Below are 15841 nucleotides of genomic sequence, written 5' to 3'. Positions count from 1 at the left end.
GGAAGGTCAGACTGATTCCAAACAACTTGTGAAAAATGATTCTCAGCCTCATGATGGTTATGTGCAAGTGAAGCTGAAGTGTCCCAAACTCCTTGGAGATGCAAGAGGAAACACAGTGAAAAACAACTTTAACTACTTTCCAACATGTTCTCTGTATAAGTGACAAAAGATTTAATGTTTTGAGACCGGGAGATTCCACTCTTGGGGCTCCCTTGAGCATTAAACGGTCTCCTAAATTGTCTAAACATCATGAACTAGACAGCCAAAACAAATTCCTAACCTTACGCCAGCTTTTAAAACATGCTGGTTAATACAAATCTGCTACAGGGAAGAAAACTAAGAACCACCGTCAGAATCCCTGCGCATTAGCAGATTCATAGCATCTAAGGCGATTTTCTCTCCGGGTGTCACCACTTTGTGAAACGGAAACTCAACATGATGTTTGCAGTAACAGACTTTAGAATGCGGTGAACTGGCATTTCTTTATTCAGCCATTCAGGTGTCATTCTTTCAGAGGAAAGAGGATATCAAATGACAGCGTTACATAACCACCAAGGCAGGCAATGTACTCTTCCATTCCTTTGATTGAGAAAGCCCTTTGATAATGGTGAGCTTTGACAGAGATGAGATTTGTGCTAAAAAAAGGGAAGTTCAAAGCTGCCTCATGTCAGTGCTGACATACCTTAGTCTCCTTCCCTGGTTCAGTCCTTTATCTCCAAAGGGAAGGAATTAGTAACCCAAAACAAATTATATCAAGTAATTCCAGGTGACTTGTCAACTGTCTGGCTTTAAGATGTCTTCCTTCAGCTCGTCGTGTCACAAGAAAATGTATCACCCTGCAAATATTTGGTGAGCCTTTTTTCGAAACTCACGTGTGACAATTTCTTTTACGTTCATGCTCTAAACACCAGAGACGTGTGACAGTTTACTGCCAGCTGTCACATCCATTCCCAGTGAACTTCCCCATGTGCCATCCATGTCGGTGAGAAGCGGCAGTATGCTCCCTGAGTCACAACAGGAGTCAAACCAGTAAAGCTTTTCAGCAAATGCTCGACTTTTGCGTCCGTCTTTTAATGCTGAGGGCTCGGACTATACCCCACAATCTAAACGTCTTCCACATATTTTATGGTGTTTTGAAACCTCATGATAATGTGACTATTTTTGGGCAAAAGTGTGTATGATTTCCCGTCACTGCAGCTGCCATTTAGATAGTTAATTAATCTCTGTCATCATTGTTTAATGACAGTGTGCCACACTGCTCCAGGGGAAAGGATGGTGACTGTAATGTGATTATGAGACTTGTCTTCTCGGCAGAATTTGCCCTCAGCTGGTGTCAGAGCCATTGGAAACACTTGAATGAGGGTGAGCGTAATATGTGAAGGATCTTGCCGTCTCCTACCTTATTTCTAACCAAATTTGGTTGGTTCAGATATCAGTTCCGAAGTGTCTAGCTAAGTGTGAGTTGCTGGTCCACTTCTAGGTCCCAGGTGAGAAAGGGAGAAAAGGTAGGGGGAAATATGTGCTTACCTTTTTACACCAAGCCAGATTTAGAGTGTTTGGGGATGGCACCTGAGAAGCCCTGGGAAGTGCCTTGAGGTCTCCACCCAGGGAGAGATATTTAAGTGGACACTGGCAAAAAGAGGTGGGAGGCTGTGTGCAATTAGTCTTTCGACACAGTTTTGAACTCTGTGCTCCGAGTAGTCCTTTTAGGCGTCTGAATTTGCATCTTTCATTTCTTATGGTGTGCAGTGATAGCAGTCAGCTGTTTTGTCTTGATTTTGTTGATTTCTTGCCATGCATTCTTTGGTGACATCGCTAACTTGTGAGTGAGGAACGTTAAGGAGCCCTCACACCTACATGTACAGCAGGTGCAGTCAAGTATGTGTTGTATTGTATGACTTATTACTGATACAGAGTTACTGTTAGCGCCAATGCCCTTCATGCCGCGTGTGTGTCCAAGAACACAGCAATGCTGAAGTATGTTGTACCTCTGCTCATATCAGGGGTCAGGGGTCATCTGAGAAGCCTCTGGAAATGTACTCACCGACTCGAAGCAGCAATCTCCCTCATTAGCCCTGTGGTCCACAGACCCAACCAGACACTCCTCATCATCCATGTCCACGTGCTTGCAGTGTTAAAGGTCTGGTTCTCCTCTCCCATGAGCTAAGTCTGTTTCCTGGAGAAATCTACCTTTACTCGCCCCTGCCCCCCCCCCCCCCCCCTCCTCTCCTCTCTTTCCCTGAGCAAGGCTCTGGGAAACCCCAGATAAGCAGCAGAGGATCATGGGGCCGGCTGTGTTAATGGTGGTGGAGCAGGCGGTTCTCTGGGGAGGAGAGCTGAACCTCCTCTACATTCTGTCTGTAAGCGAGGCATCAAGATTCAACACCTGCCAGACACTCTGCCCTCCCACCCATTTACGCCTAGGACTTCCTGTAAATATGGTCATCTGTACATGATTTCAGTACCCGTTGATCCTGTTGCCATTCAAGGATTCACAGCCTCTCTGTGACAAAACGTGTCTGTCCTTAGAGCAACAGTGCACCTGCGGCTCTCCTAATAACCGAGGCTTAGACAAAGCTCTATTTCATTTACACAAGTGAAGCTAATAGTGCTGTCAGGAAACACAATAAATCAGCCTTCCAGCATGTCGAACTGCGTCGGAGAGAGGCTGCCCAGCTGCTCAATAACATCAAATTAAAAAACATTCGTTTTCTGCCCCTTACGAGGGAGGAGAGATTAGCCAGTTGATTGACAGCCTAAAGGTCGATCAGGGGTAGAATCTCCTTCTGCGACCAAATCGTTTTTTATTTGAGTGAAATTATTTGAGTTGCGTGAATTTGATTAATGACTTGGTGTCTGTGTGTTATGTAAGGCATTGCAAGTCTTTCAGTGGACAGGTTGAAAGCAGCATTAAAACAACAACTCTAGATAAGCTTGTTGTGACGATGGTAGGTAGATACAAAGCTGTGTGATTGACACGACGGCCATCTTTGTTTGTACAGCTGTCTGTCTGTACACTCAGGGGGTCTGCCACAAGCTGAAAACAGTATGTTTCCTACATGTTAGAATCAACGCCAATTAACGCCATTATAAATCAAATACACAGCCAAAACTCGATTTGCAGGGAGAATGTAAATCACAGCAGGATATTCCTGTTGCATCACTTCTCCTAGTCCACTGAGAATGCTGGTGTCCACAGCCCCTTTGTCTTTGACAAGGTAGTCTAAATAACTAGTTTGCCTGTTTTAGACAGAATACATTTGCCAGGAAAAGTTTCAGTGTGTTTTGTGAAGCCCTTACAGTTCTCAACAAGTCCTTCTAATAACTTGGAAGGCCTGGTAAATATTGACCTGGATACATTTTTATGTTGTACCTCTTCTCCTCAACTGTAAGACAGTAGGATAGTTGGGAACTGATGGGGACTTTATTGTTATTATTAGGTCTCGAATTGAACAATAACTCAAGCAAGAACCAAAAGCATCCTTGCAACGTCCTGTACTGTGTGCTTGGTTCAGCGTGAACGATCATGCCCAATTTGGTAGTGTCAAGACTCCTTCTCCATTTATTTATTTATTTATTTATTAAGGATCCCCATTAGTCTACACCATGGTGGAGACTATTCTTCCTGGGGTCCAGGCAAAAAATATTACAATACAATATAAATACATAAAATGCAGTACAGCATGATCAATTATCACAAAAACACAGACTTAGAAAACAACATTTACATTAAAAGTAAAATAATACCTGAAATCCCTTAAATACCTAAAATAATAATCTAATCTACTATAATTTCCTTTCTAATTATAGCTGCCTTAAATTTCCTTTTGAAATCACATTTATTTCGTGTTAGAGTCACATATGAGGGGAGCACATTCCAGTATGCAATGGCTCTGTACATTACTGTTTTCTTAAGTGCATTGGTTCTGGGTAGAGGAAAAGTAAAGTGACCACTTATTGCCTGTCTAGTATTATAACCATGTCTCTCATTTGCAGGTGATAGCTGTAAATACAAACTTGACACATATACATATAAACATGACAAGCAGATTATTGTAACAAAGTGAGGCGTTCACTCCACATGTCTTGTATTGTCAATCTCTGTAAGAAAAGAAGCATAGATTACAGTCAATTTTCTAATTAATTAATTACGCCTAAATAAATGTATGGCTCTTGGGTATAGGATTCAGCATCTCCTCCGTCTTGTCTGAGATAAGTAAATAACAGAAAATCTGACACACCTTTACTGACACATCCAGTCTCAAGTTTCTTGTTAACTTGGAGTATCTGTCAAGCCAATTACCGTTTCAGGGAGAGAGAGAGAGAGAGATGGGGGGGGTAGTGGGAGAGAGAAAGAGAGAGATCAGAGACTGAACTGCAACCAAACACTCACCTCTCACCAGGCCCCAAGGCCAGTCTCCATTCTCTCTAGAAATCTAATTGGCACTCTGGCAGGTGTCCTCTTTATTCCCAACCATACAAGTGTGAAGGAAGGTTGTATTCACCCGTGACATAAACAAACAAAAACAGATAGTCAAATGCAGATTCCATTGCATTTTACATTTTTCCTATGACAAGGAAGTAGTCCTAATAAACACCAGGGGGCTAACATATACGTTAACTACCGTGTGTGGTTTTAAAGCACTGTAATTACACGTGTGATAATCTATGGATTTAGAGATTCTGTACTGCTCCATCTTGCTTGGCCTAATGGTTCGACCATCAGGCCTGTCAATTTAATCTCCAAGTATTGAACCACTACAGTAACTTATTAGCATAGACATTTACAGCAGCCTATTTAAGCCTACCTACCTGACCACACACTCACTCACTTTCTGAGTGCTCCCTCCATGCATTTAAATTAGCCAATTAAGCTTTGCATCTCCCTAGATACGGATAAAGTTCACAATAGTCTTTGATTGGGAACCTCCTGCATGGGAACGCATACATTAGTGATAGGAGTCTGGTTATGTTCCCTCAGGTCCTGCAAGCTGGTTGAAGTGCTCTTTATGACTCATTTCGAAATCACAGAGCTGGTTTTATGCAGTCTGCTGTATGCAAATGTATCATGTACCGTATGGGCCACTTCTACTCATTTGTTGACTCATCTATAGTCACACAGTTATATTACCACATATAATGTGATGCTGTACTTGAAATGTCTGCCAGGTGTTAGCACATGTACTTAAGTACATACTGCAGTGTACATAATTACTGTCATTGTGAGTGCATACAGACAAAATACAATATACTGTATATTAAGGCCAAAACTCAATAATGTCATTTAGTTTAGTACCATCTAAACTAAATCAGCTACCATCAGCTATCAAAATGTTAAGCTATCATTTTTTTGCAAACTTTTTGTTGGGTTGAATCCACACCTGAGTGTGTGTGTGTGTGCACAGTTGTTGCAGGGAAAGTCTATTCCTAAATACGGGACGTTGGACCAGATCGAGACGGGGAGTGGGGATGCTGAAGGTCGCTACAGCGGAGACTGTGATGACGAGGACGGCTGCGGAGGCTCAGGGAGCAGTGAGGGGAGGAGGAACGTCCTGAGAGTCTCCAAACGTAAGTGACCTTTTACCTTTGAAGGTGGAACACATGATCCCAGACATGACTTTGGCAACTCGAATCCACCTACAGATTTGTAAGAGATTCCTGACTCAAAAAAGTTTTTTTTCCCCCCTGTGCTTTTAAGCATCAAAAAGGTCCCAAAAGTCCTAATAAATGTGACTAATTATGATTCATGGCTGCAGAATAACAATCATAAAAGATGATGGCCACTATGGGGACCTTCGTGAATGTGATTAAACCCTTCATTTTGGAAATGATCGTTCCCCTGAGGTGACCTGAGGTGTGGACCGTGATAAATCTCAGCGGTTGAGCGCTCCCCTCCTCCCAGGATCTCTCTCTATCACCCATCATCTGCCTCCCCCAATCCCTTCCTCCCCACTCCCGCTCTTCTCTGTCTATGTCTGTCCTCCCTCTCCATCAACCAGTCTAACTTGTTGATTAATCGGCCTGTCGTCTTGCTTCGGGGTGTGTGTGTGTCCGTCCCTGCTTGCGTGTGCGTGCGTGGAGAGAGGGTCGTCAACACGGGCCGTTATGTCTCCGTAAACGTTTCCCCTCCCGCGTGTCAGCCGTCCTCGTCCCCGTCTCTGTACTGCGGCTGAGACCATCATTCATGCCGGGCCCGAGGCAGGCCGTCTCCATCTATCAGCAGCCGTCCCTGTGCCCATCGTACGCTCTTGACATGCGTGGAAGACTAGCCAGGACTGCCTCTCTGCCTCTGCCGTCCCTCTGCCTCCGCTCCCGCTTCTACCCTGCCTCTCACACGCACTCACCTTCCCCTTTGTGTCATCAGGATCGCTGCAGCCCGGAGAGTTATTACGCAACTCTTCAAACAACATCAAATATCAAAGAAACAGAGGACTCCGACCGCTGGAAATTCAATCTGACCTGTGGAAAAAACACTGTTGAAAACCCTTGCTAAATGGCAAAGGATATTGTTCCTTGACTGAGTGTTCGAGCGCGGTGAATAGGGATTAGGCCATTTTTATTTAATGTACAGTCTATTTTACGGTTTGAAGCTACTCTCAGAGATAAGCATCACTTTGTCTGCTGACTACAGTACAGATCTCACCCTTGGTCTCAGAGCATTAAAAACAGATATACAGTTTAGGTATCCACTCCGTGTCATTACAGTATTCATTCTGCCCCTTAATCCTCCAAATCCCTTTTCCTTTATTACGTATCAGAATCACATGAATAGGATAAGATTTACCCAGATTATATTACATTTTCATGGTTGAGATATGCTTCTGACAACTTCATAAGGGAATTAGATAATAATAACCACCTCACTACAGGAAGTGTAACAATATTCAAAAAGATGAATATCTTCTAATTAAATCTGCCTTTTTGTTCACCGGTGTGTGGTGTGTAGATGTATCTTTGTTGGCATAGAAAAGCATGTTAATGACAAAAATGTTGGGTTACAGTTGGTCAAAAATAGTTGGGCTGGACTTTGTCTAGGACGTGTTGAGGCTCACCTAGAGGAAGGTCAGGCAGTGATCCAAGATGACTTCTGAACATGGGAACATGAACACAGTTTCATCCACACAGACTGCTTCTCACTCTGTGTGAGGACTGTGTGAGGACTGGGAAAGGTGGCCAGGAGACACCATGACAGCAGAAGAGACACAGATCGATTTCCTGCGAGCAAGCACAAAGACAGGAAGTAGTGGAGGAGGGCCCTGTTAGTAAAACTGGTATTAATTAATGGTGAGTCTCAGGAAGGAAATGAAGGAGATGACATATGGTCCCCTGGTTCTTCATCACAGGCTGGTGGCTAATGAAGGCTGAAGCTCTTTCACCCTCGGTCATCCCAGTATTGTCATGGTTACTGCTGCTAATAGAGACTGATGCTTTAGACAGTGAATCATTTCATGGGACAAATCAGAGAAACAGCTTCATCTTCTCCATATGTAAATAGCGCAGTGTGGACTGGATAGAATCCCTGCCTGATAGAAAGGTGTTGCAGATGAGTGGAAGGTGTCTGCTGTGGTGACAGCCCCTGTGCCAGAGCTCTGCTCCACTCTACGCTGCTCCAAACAGGGGTAGAGGAATGGCTGCTGGTGACTTCACCATTCATATGTATCACTGAGGAGCAGTTTGATGCCTTTCTAATGGTCTATGTAATATCTGCCTGTGATTATAAGAGCCATCTTTAACCTCATTAAACTGTTATCACATTAGTCCATCTCCAGTGACTCACCCCCTGCTGAAAAGCCACCTATAATTGTGGGCCAATTGGGATCTGGGGGGCAATTAAACAGCGTTAATTATAATATCAAAGGGGAGCTGCAGATCTTTGAAGATCAACCTGTCAGACACACATGTCAGAGAAGCCAACAGTTTAATACCCGGCAAGCCTCGTCACCTGTTCCTGTACTATGCAATTCAAAGCATTTCTATAGGATCAAAGTGGACAATTTCAGTAGGTAACAGGCTTTAGGTTTGTACAGGTTTTTTCAGGTGTGAATAAAGGCAATTACAATTCTACAAACAAACAGGCTAACATGAAATGTGCTCAGATTAGAACCATTGATAAGATCCAAAAAGATAAAATTATTTGCTTTTGGTGAAAGCAAGCAAAATGATTTGGTTGTTTTGCGTAAACCAAAATGTTAAATGTCATCTTAGACAAAAATGAGACATGACACTTAACTACTGCAGCCTTTTCTATGCAGACTCATTTGCAGGTTTTCTTTGCTCTCAGATGATTTTGCGATCGACATCATTGCTATGAATCATGAACCCCTAAATGCCACCCCTCATCTTGTCCCCAAGGGTCTGTCTCGTCAGCCATTCTGTATCGCACAAGTAAACACACAACATCGTCATACCCTTTTAGGAAGATGGAATTAGTGACACACAGAAAATAAATCAGTCAAATAATTTCTGTCACCTGGTCCAAAAGGGAAGTTTGTCCCATAGTAGACGAACGCCATGAGGCTCATACTTTTTAACAGGCCACACAGAAAGTCTTTCAACCCAAACTGTTCGATTAGGGCCTTCTGGTGTCTTCCTGAAAGCCAACTGTTTTTGCTTTTTCAGATGGCTTTATCAGATGATTGTCTTTGAACGGTTCTTTTAAAATTTGTATTCTTTTTTATTACGGCTGTTTTTAACCTTCTCACTAAGCTCACTTTCTCCACCGTTTTCTTGAATTTATCCCATATTGAACATCATTAATGTGCACCATGAATGAGAGCATTTCAGCCCCACTTCGGCCTTTTCCTAATCAGCTAAGGCACGTTTGCATTTTTGAATTAACCTCCCTTCCCTCACCTGTTTTAATGGCTAACTTAATGAGCTGCAGCCTGCATGCAGCAGGACGCCTCATCGTGTTAATGAACCATGAAAAGGGCAAGCACACATCATTCTGCAGTGTTTTTATAGTCAGACCCATGTCAGCAACCCTTCCCTCTGCCAGGAGGCTGGTCAGTGAATGAGCAGAGCTGCTCGGGGTTCCATTAAGGAACAACTCTTCCTGTATTCTCCTCCATTCCCGACCTTTCGAGGACATGGCTGCATGCTTCTCTGTTTCTCTCGTCTCTTAGTGTTGGCGTTCAGCCCTCCGAAATAACAAGATGTGCAAGAGATGCAGAACGGGACAAGGGCAATGAACATTCTTTGGGGAGTGCAGTTTAGATTTCTGTTGTGTTTTGTCGGATTGTGTTTGTTCAAACGCTTCAAGTAGGTTTTTCCGTGAGAGGCCCCGTGTTTTGTCACGGGACATTATAGCACTGTACGTGTAGAGTGTCACTGCCAGTGCAGTTAGCAGTTTTTTTCATCAAGATCGAGGCATTGAAGGCCCCACTTTAGACCATCTGAACCTCATAGTCGCCCTTTGTGAGTCCTGACAACCCTAGCCCTCGTCAAGGTGGACTCCTCCATGGGTTTTAACAATCTGTGTCTTGCTTGCTTCCTGTCTGTGTCCTCTGCACACCCCTCTCTTTCCCATATACCTTCATCTTCTCTTCAAGTTTGTCCTTGAATGTACTTCACCAGCTTGTGGGGCTGGGGGGGTGGGTTTGGGGGGGTAACCTTATAACGCTATTCTCCCATCTTCCTCTCTGTCTGTTCGGCGCTGTGCCTCGCCAGGCAGAAAATGCTATGTCTGACTGTGAAAAGCACTCAGCTCTCGCTCTTACAAACACACCTACGCCCTAACACACACACACATACCAACACACACACACAGAGACATACAAACACACACATACTCGACGACTGCAGGGCTGTTGCAACAGAGAAAAGCTGAGCTAAAACAGAGTCCACACTAAAGCACAGAGCCGGGTTCACCTCCAGCTTTCATGGGAAGGGGTCAGAGACATGACATACAGAACTAGAAATGCAGAAGATGAATCCTAGACAAATGGATTTTTCTGTGCTTGAACAGTTTCTGAGAAAGTGCTATTGTATGTTTTTTGTGTCATCTGATTGCTAAGTTATAGCCAGGTGTGTTTTTTTTTTACTATTCTCACGACATAGATGGACTCAAATTAACCTATTAGAAAGATCACACTATTTAAAATGTACCTAGAGAATTGAAGTTCATTCACTGCCTGTAGGTTATGTCGATAACTCATCGCACATTATGTATTTTGATCTGTGCAGAAAATTAAGATACTTGCATTGGGTTTTTCCTAACAGCCTTGAATTCAGAGCTATTTGTCCTTAACAGGCTTTAATACAGAGATCTATAGAGAGAAGGAGATCCCTGTCGCCTGTCTCTTCTTAGGGGCAATTAGTGAGTATAATCGTACCTCCTTGTGTGTTGGGTTGCAAACCATCCGGTTGGGATTTTGCATACTAATTAGGCTTAAATGAGAATCATTGTTTGCTGTTGCATAATCTCTAAGAATCGCAGAGCTCCATTCACTGGGATTTCTCCTTTACTGTGCGAGCTGAATGCTGATTTATTGCGTGTCGAATCACTCATTGTGTCTCCTTATACGAGTACAAGGACCCTTCAGAAAACAACAGTTCTTTAGCTCCTTGAGGACAAAGACTTGATCATCTTGAAAACTGCCAGACCTCTTGTAAAGCAACATTCTGGCCTAATGTGCCTGATTATAATACACAAAACAGCTCTTTTTCAAAATTTTCCTTGCAAAGGGGAATTTGAAAATCAGTATGAGCCCTCTGGAAGCAATATATACAAAGGGGCCATTTTTGTCGGACAAATTGAGAGGATACTTTTTTCTGTCCTTTGTTTTGGAAGCACCTGTCAAAGCACCAGTCAGGTGTACCGTGAAAGGAACCGCTGCTCACCTGGGTTAGTATGTATGTTGCATGTTTCATGCCTCTGTACCTAACCTCTGACCTGGTCAGGACAGACGCTTGTCTGCACTGTCAGTCTGGGCACCTAAATAGGGCGGAGACAGACAGTCTGTATGTGGTGTGTTTGAAAATGACCCCTCTGGGAGAGGGGTCATTTTCCCAGCCCTTCCCCATATGACCTCCTACAGAGGGCAGGTCAAAATGATTTGCTGTCACACCAGTGTGAGCTCACCTAAAACATTCTGAAATAACCCCCACTCACAGTGTTGGAAGTGTCACATTCACACCACACACACACACACACACACACACATACATACATGCACACACATACACATACACACACGCCCAAGCAAGCCTTCTGGTCAGTGAGGTGTGTACTGTACCACAAGGGGTTGTGATATTTGAAAAGATACTATCGTCTCCTTGACTCCTGGAGTCCTGGAGTTGCATGTAAATATTTGTGCTGCCACTCACTGTTGTAGCCACCCACTACCAATGCATACTTCTCCTGAGTCTGGCCTGGCCTTCTTTCCACCATGCTCAGAAGACGGGAGTGAAAACAACATTTTGATCTTTGGCAATGTGACCTGTAGTTCAGAGCAATGGGGAGGATGTTCTGGGTTGATTTTCTCTGATTGTAACAATTTGCTGTTTGTAACCCAACTAGTTGGTAGAACCCTTGATAGTTTTAGTTGAATTAGGGATTATGGTAGATGTCAGGCATTCTGACATCCTCAGACTTCCTGCACTTGTGTGTGTTTATGTTGACTTGCCATCAAATGCCAGTTGCCCTGGGTATTCAAACCTCCCAATAGCTGTATGCACCTCATGGCTTAAGAGCTACTTGTCTGGCATGTGTTTGACATGTGTTGACATGGGAGGCCAATCAGTGATCAGAGTCACCCAGTATAATGGCCTGCAGCAGGCTTTTGGGCTGTCAGTTACCTGGCTTCTTTATGGAGACTTATGGCCATCTCCTAGCAACCTTGAGATCCCAGGGTAGAAAGGTAGTCTCATTTGCATTTTGTTTTTTTTTTCTTCCTGATGCAGAAGGGAGAAACATGCCAAAAATAGGGTTTTAGCAGGTCAGATCCTTCCTCCTTTATTTCACACATTATAGAAATGGTTGGTGGTGATGTAAGACCTGCATGACTCACAGCATAACCTTGTGTTCAGGATCAGTCTGCTGTTAGTGACCCCCCAACTCTGAACCCCGGGACATGTCATGTATTGAAAGCAGATCCACAAGTACTATTATTACCAAGACACCCACCTCTTTACCATTCTCGTCCCCTGCTAAGAAGCTTTGGTTTGCTGCCTTCAGTATTGTGATGCAGTATCTCAGCACTGGAATCCAGGCTGATAATGAAGTGTGAAAAATGCATGAATTCACACTGCATAATCAACGAAGGCATAGCTTGCCTTCGTTGCTCAGGGTAGCACTGAGCAAAATACACTTCATCGCAGGGATAAAGAAATCCCATATCACAAAAACGGCAATATCATTGTGTATGTCTCCTCACCAAATTAGCTATGGTGTTAATTTCCCCAAAATAAAATTAAAACTTTATCAACAGTACTTTTGTCTGACTCAGGATATGTGCACAAATATATATGGTTAAAGTCTATTTCACCAAGTAAAACAAATGCGGTGCACCACAGAGCCATACATCTATCTTTAGCGTAGTGTTGTGTGGATGGTGGCAGTTTTGTTTCAATTACTTGAGCCTTTCTGTACAACATCCATACTTGTCATGTGGAGATACTCAGGCATGCAGTGAGTAGGCTCAACCAACATGAGGAGCTGATGTTGATGAGACTACAGGAAGGACTTGGTCACTAGTCGATAACATAAAACAATGTGATTCAGTACATATATTACAGAGTATGTAAGTACTGACCCGAGAACTCAAACCATATGTTATGAATCAGACCCTTAACGGAGACCTGGCTTCCTGACAATTCATATATTGAAACAAAGCATTGTGTCAGTATCTCTGGGGCCATATCCTGGAGCAGGAGAAAATGTTCACCCAACCATCATAGGGAAATAATTCACTGTTTCACTTTAATTGTTCTGACATGTGAGCAATTGTCCATTAAAAGTCGTCCCAGCCAAAATGGAACGATTAGCACTCAAGGGAGAGTTTTTTGTGGTTTCCAGCTTTGGCTTTCATTATTTCTTTTCGATTAAGTCTGAGATCTGGAGGCTGTGCCTAACAATAAAGAGAGAGACATAAAACATTTTAGCGTTTGCAGATGTTTATTTTCCCAAGGAGCTGCATTACAGGGAAACAGGATTCCATTTGTCCAGCGTGGACGTGGCTCGGCTGAAAGAAAAGTCCTAAAGCAAACACCCTCTGAGCTTGTATATGCAGTGAAAACTTACTAACAGTGTCAGCTTTTGCAAGCTGTCTAATGGTTACAGTCTGGGTCTCTGCCAAGGGATGGTAAACACTTATTCCCATGTAATTGCTCCATCAAAGAAGACTACTAATGCACTATGACTGTAGTGAATTGTTTTTTGCCGGAGCTGAGACAATACTATATGATAGCCTGTAGCTTGTTGGATATGTTTATTGTTGGAACTTGCTGACTTTGGCAAATACTTCGGGAAAGATTTTGATTAGATTTATATGACTGTTATGGCAAATACGTTTTAGCCTACAAATTCATCGCTCAAGTGTTTAAAATGCCTGTGGAGAAAATAATTACTGGTATGTCTCATTGACCCCGTTATATTTTCTGAAATCAATTACATTACATATTTTTAGGTACCTAGAAAGATGCTTTTTTCTCTAAATAAAGCAGTAAAAGGAAAAATAACTGCACTCAGAATCAAGCTTTATGAAGCTAAAAAGTCAACTTAGTCATTATCTCTCTCATTTCTTTATTAATGAAGTCGGCCCGAAGTTGCCTTGACATTTGGTTTATTATGTATTTTCGGACTGCTGCATTCCACGTAATATCTCTCATGCGAATGAGCATGAGAGAATTTGTGAAGCTGTCAAGAGCAATGTTTCAGAAAGCTGTTGACAATGTTCTCATCTAATGCTGGGCTGGCTGTTAGAAAAGAGTCCGCTTGGTACCAGTTTTGGCCATGGCATTGTAATATAAAGCTTGAAAACATTTTCGCTTTCTCGTCTGGTATTCGTTTAGCAAGTGAGAAAGACAAGAACTATGGCTGGGGTTTGATCAACTTCCAGTGCTACATGTCTGCATATAAAGGCAATAAGCATTTTGGTTTCTATTGAAATGAATATCGAATTGACAGTAAAAAGCAATGTTAAAGGTTAAGCTTCATGCTATGCATAACAATAGAGATGACAAAACTGCTGCAATACAGACATATGGTATGTTACACAGCACTCTGCCACTGATTGGATTATAGAATTCCCGATCTATACTGATCTATAACGATACCTGATCTATACCGAGTTCATCTCCTCTTACAATGTGTCAGATAGGTGAATAAAGTAACTTGTCATTTACAAGTTGAAGTTAACTCTCATGAAAATTAATTTAAAATGTAGCTATTAGCTATAGAGTCATGCAGTATCATCCTCTATACAGAGAGAATCTCTGTCTTCATGCTACAGTAATATGCCATAGCTACTTGGCTAACGCTGTTGTTTGTGAGCAGAGACATCCATTTTCTTAGTTGATGGTGCTGGAACGTATTATCTGACCGCAGCAGGTTGAACTGGCATCCAACGGTTTGCAGACATCGAGGTCCATCTTGGAGAAAGTCGATTGGAGTCCACCATGAGCCCTGCTAAGGGCCAAATCTCTCTCCTCCAGCCCTCCATTCATCCCTTACTGTCACACGATCTTAATTGGGCCTGGTAATTATCCAATTGCACAATATTTAGTATCCCATTTGTGGAAATGTGGTCACTGAAAATGAATAGTCATTGATTAGCAACACTGACATTCAGCTTACTCCTTTTTCACACATTAGCCTGGCATTGATTGCTGGCACCAATTCCGGTGTGCTATATCCCAAATCGACCAAGCCTCTATTCTGTGGTCCAGGATTGACCATTAGTTCCATCCATTATCACTTCCATCATCCATCCCTCTGTCACTGATGCCTTCTGGGAAAGGGCAAGCAGACGTAATCTTGAAGTAGGTGGAGGAGAAGAGACTGTCTGTTAATCACAGTCCCTGGGTACTGTTTGGTTATTTTCCTCCTTAGTGCAATGATCGGATACAGTATAAATGGATGGAAAAGAGATGATTTACTTAGTGACTGCCATGTGCATTCTCTACAGTTTAGTCTGAAGTTTCCTTGCGGATCTGACAAACTAGGACTTATTCAGACTTAACATCTTAGCAATTTGAGTACAGCCGTTCGATATCAAACCTTCTTGCTTGCACACTGTAGATATTGTATATCCTACAGATATTCTACATCTGCATTGACTTAAGTGTATCTCACTGAGCCAGGAAGGGATGTTTCACAAGTTGTCAGTATCTTATCTGCACAACAGTCTGTCAATCAAGCTTGACCCAGACAGGCTATCAGAACTTGACAGAACGGAATGAGCTTTTTCACAACTGCATGACAGAGATTAGGAATCACTGCATAGTGACATATCTCACATGAAAGATTTAACTTAGAAGCAGATACTTGTTCACCTCTCCATCTACAGCTCCCCTCTCAGCTAAGTCTCCCACTATACTTTTTGGAAGTTTGGATCATTTATTTTACAGTCGAAACCGTTCAATTGCATGCACTGTAATAAGCAATTACTAAATAATGCAAAAATAAGGCAATTATTAACTCTAAGGTTGCATTAAATATCCTAAAGATACATAGCAATACCTATAGTTATTGTAGTTACATTGGAAATTCTATATAGTTACACTTCAGTACGGTTCAGTAGTAAAAGTTATTACACAAGTAAAACTTGGAATGGGTAAGGTTGGGCTTTCCAGGGGTAAAGTCGATGTTAACATTGATCTTGTTTTGGTAACAGAACCT

At 42.6% G+C, this 15841-nt stretch overlaps 1 protein-coding gene across 1 annotated transcript in view; it reads left to right on the top strand.

Annotated features, from left to right (window-relative positions):
• gpc5a (glypican 5a) overlaps window positions 1-15841 on the top strand; it is a 70559-nt gene that overhangs the window by 43853 nt on the left and 10865 nt on the right. The window contains exon 8 of the mRNA XM_062447262.1: window positions 5406-5568. Coding sequence (XP_062303246.1) covers window positions 5406-5568 — 163 coding nt within the window. The remainder of the gene's footprint in view (window positions 1-5405; window positions 5569-15841) is intronic.

This window comes from Osmerus eperlanus, chromosome 21 (assembly GCF_963692335.1).
Source record: "Osmerus eperlanus chromosome 21, fOsmEpe2.1, whole genome shotgun sequence".
NCBI classification, from domain to species: Eukaryota; Metazoa; Chordata; class Actinopteri; order Osmeriformes; family Osmeridae; genus Osmerus; species Osmerus eperlanus.
The sequence above is the reverse complement of the archived record's forward strand: the minus strand, read 5'-3'. Positions and strand labels throughout refer to the sequence as shown.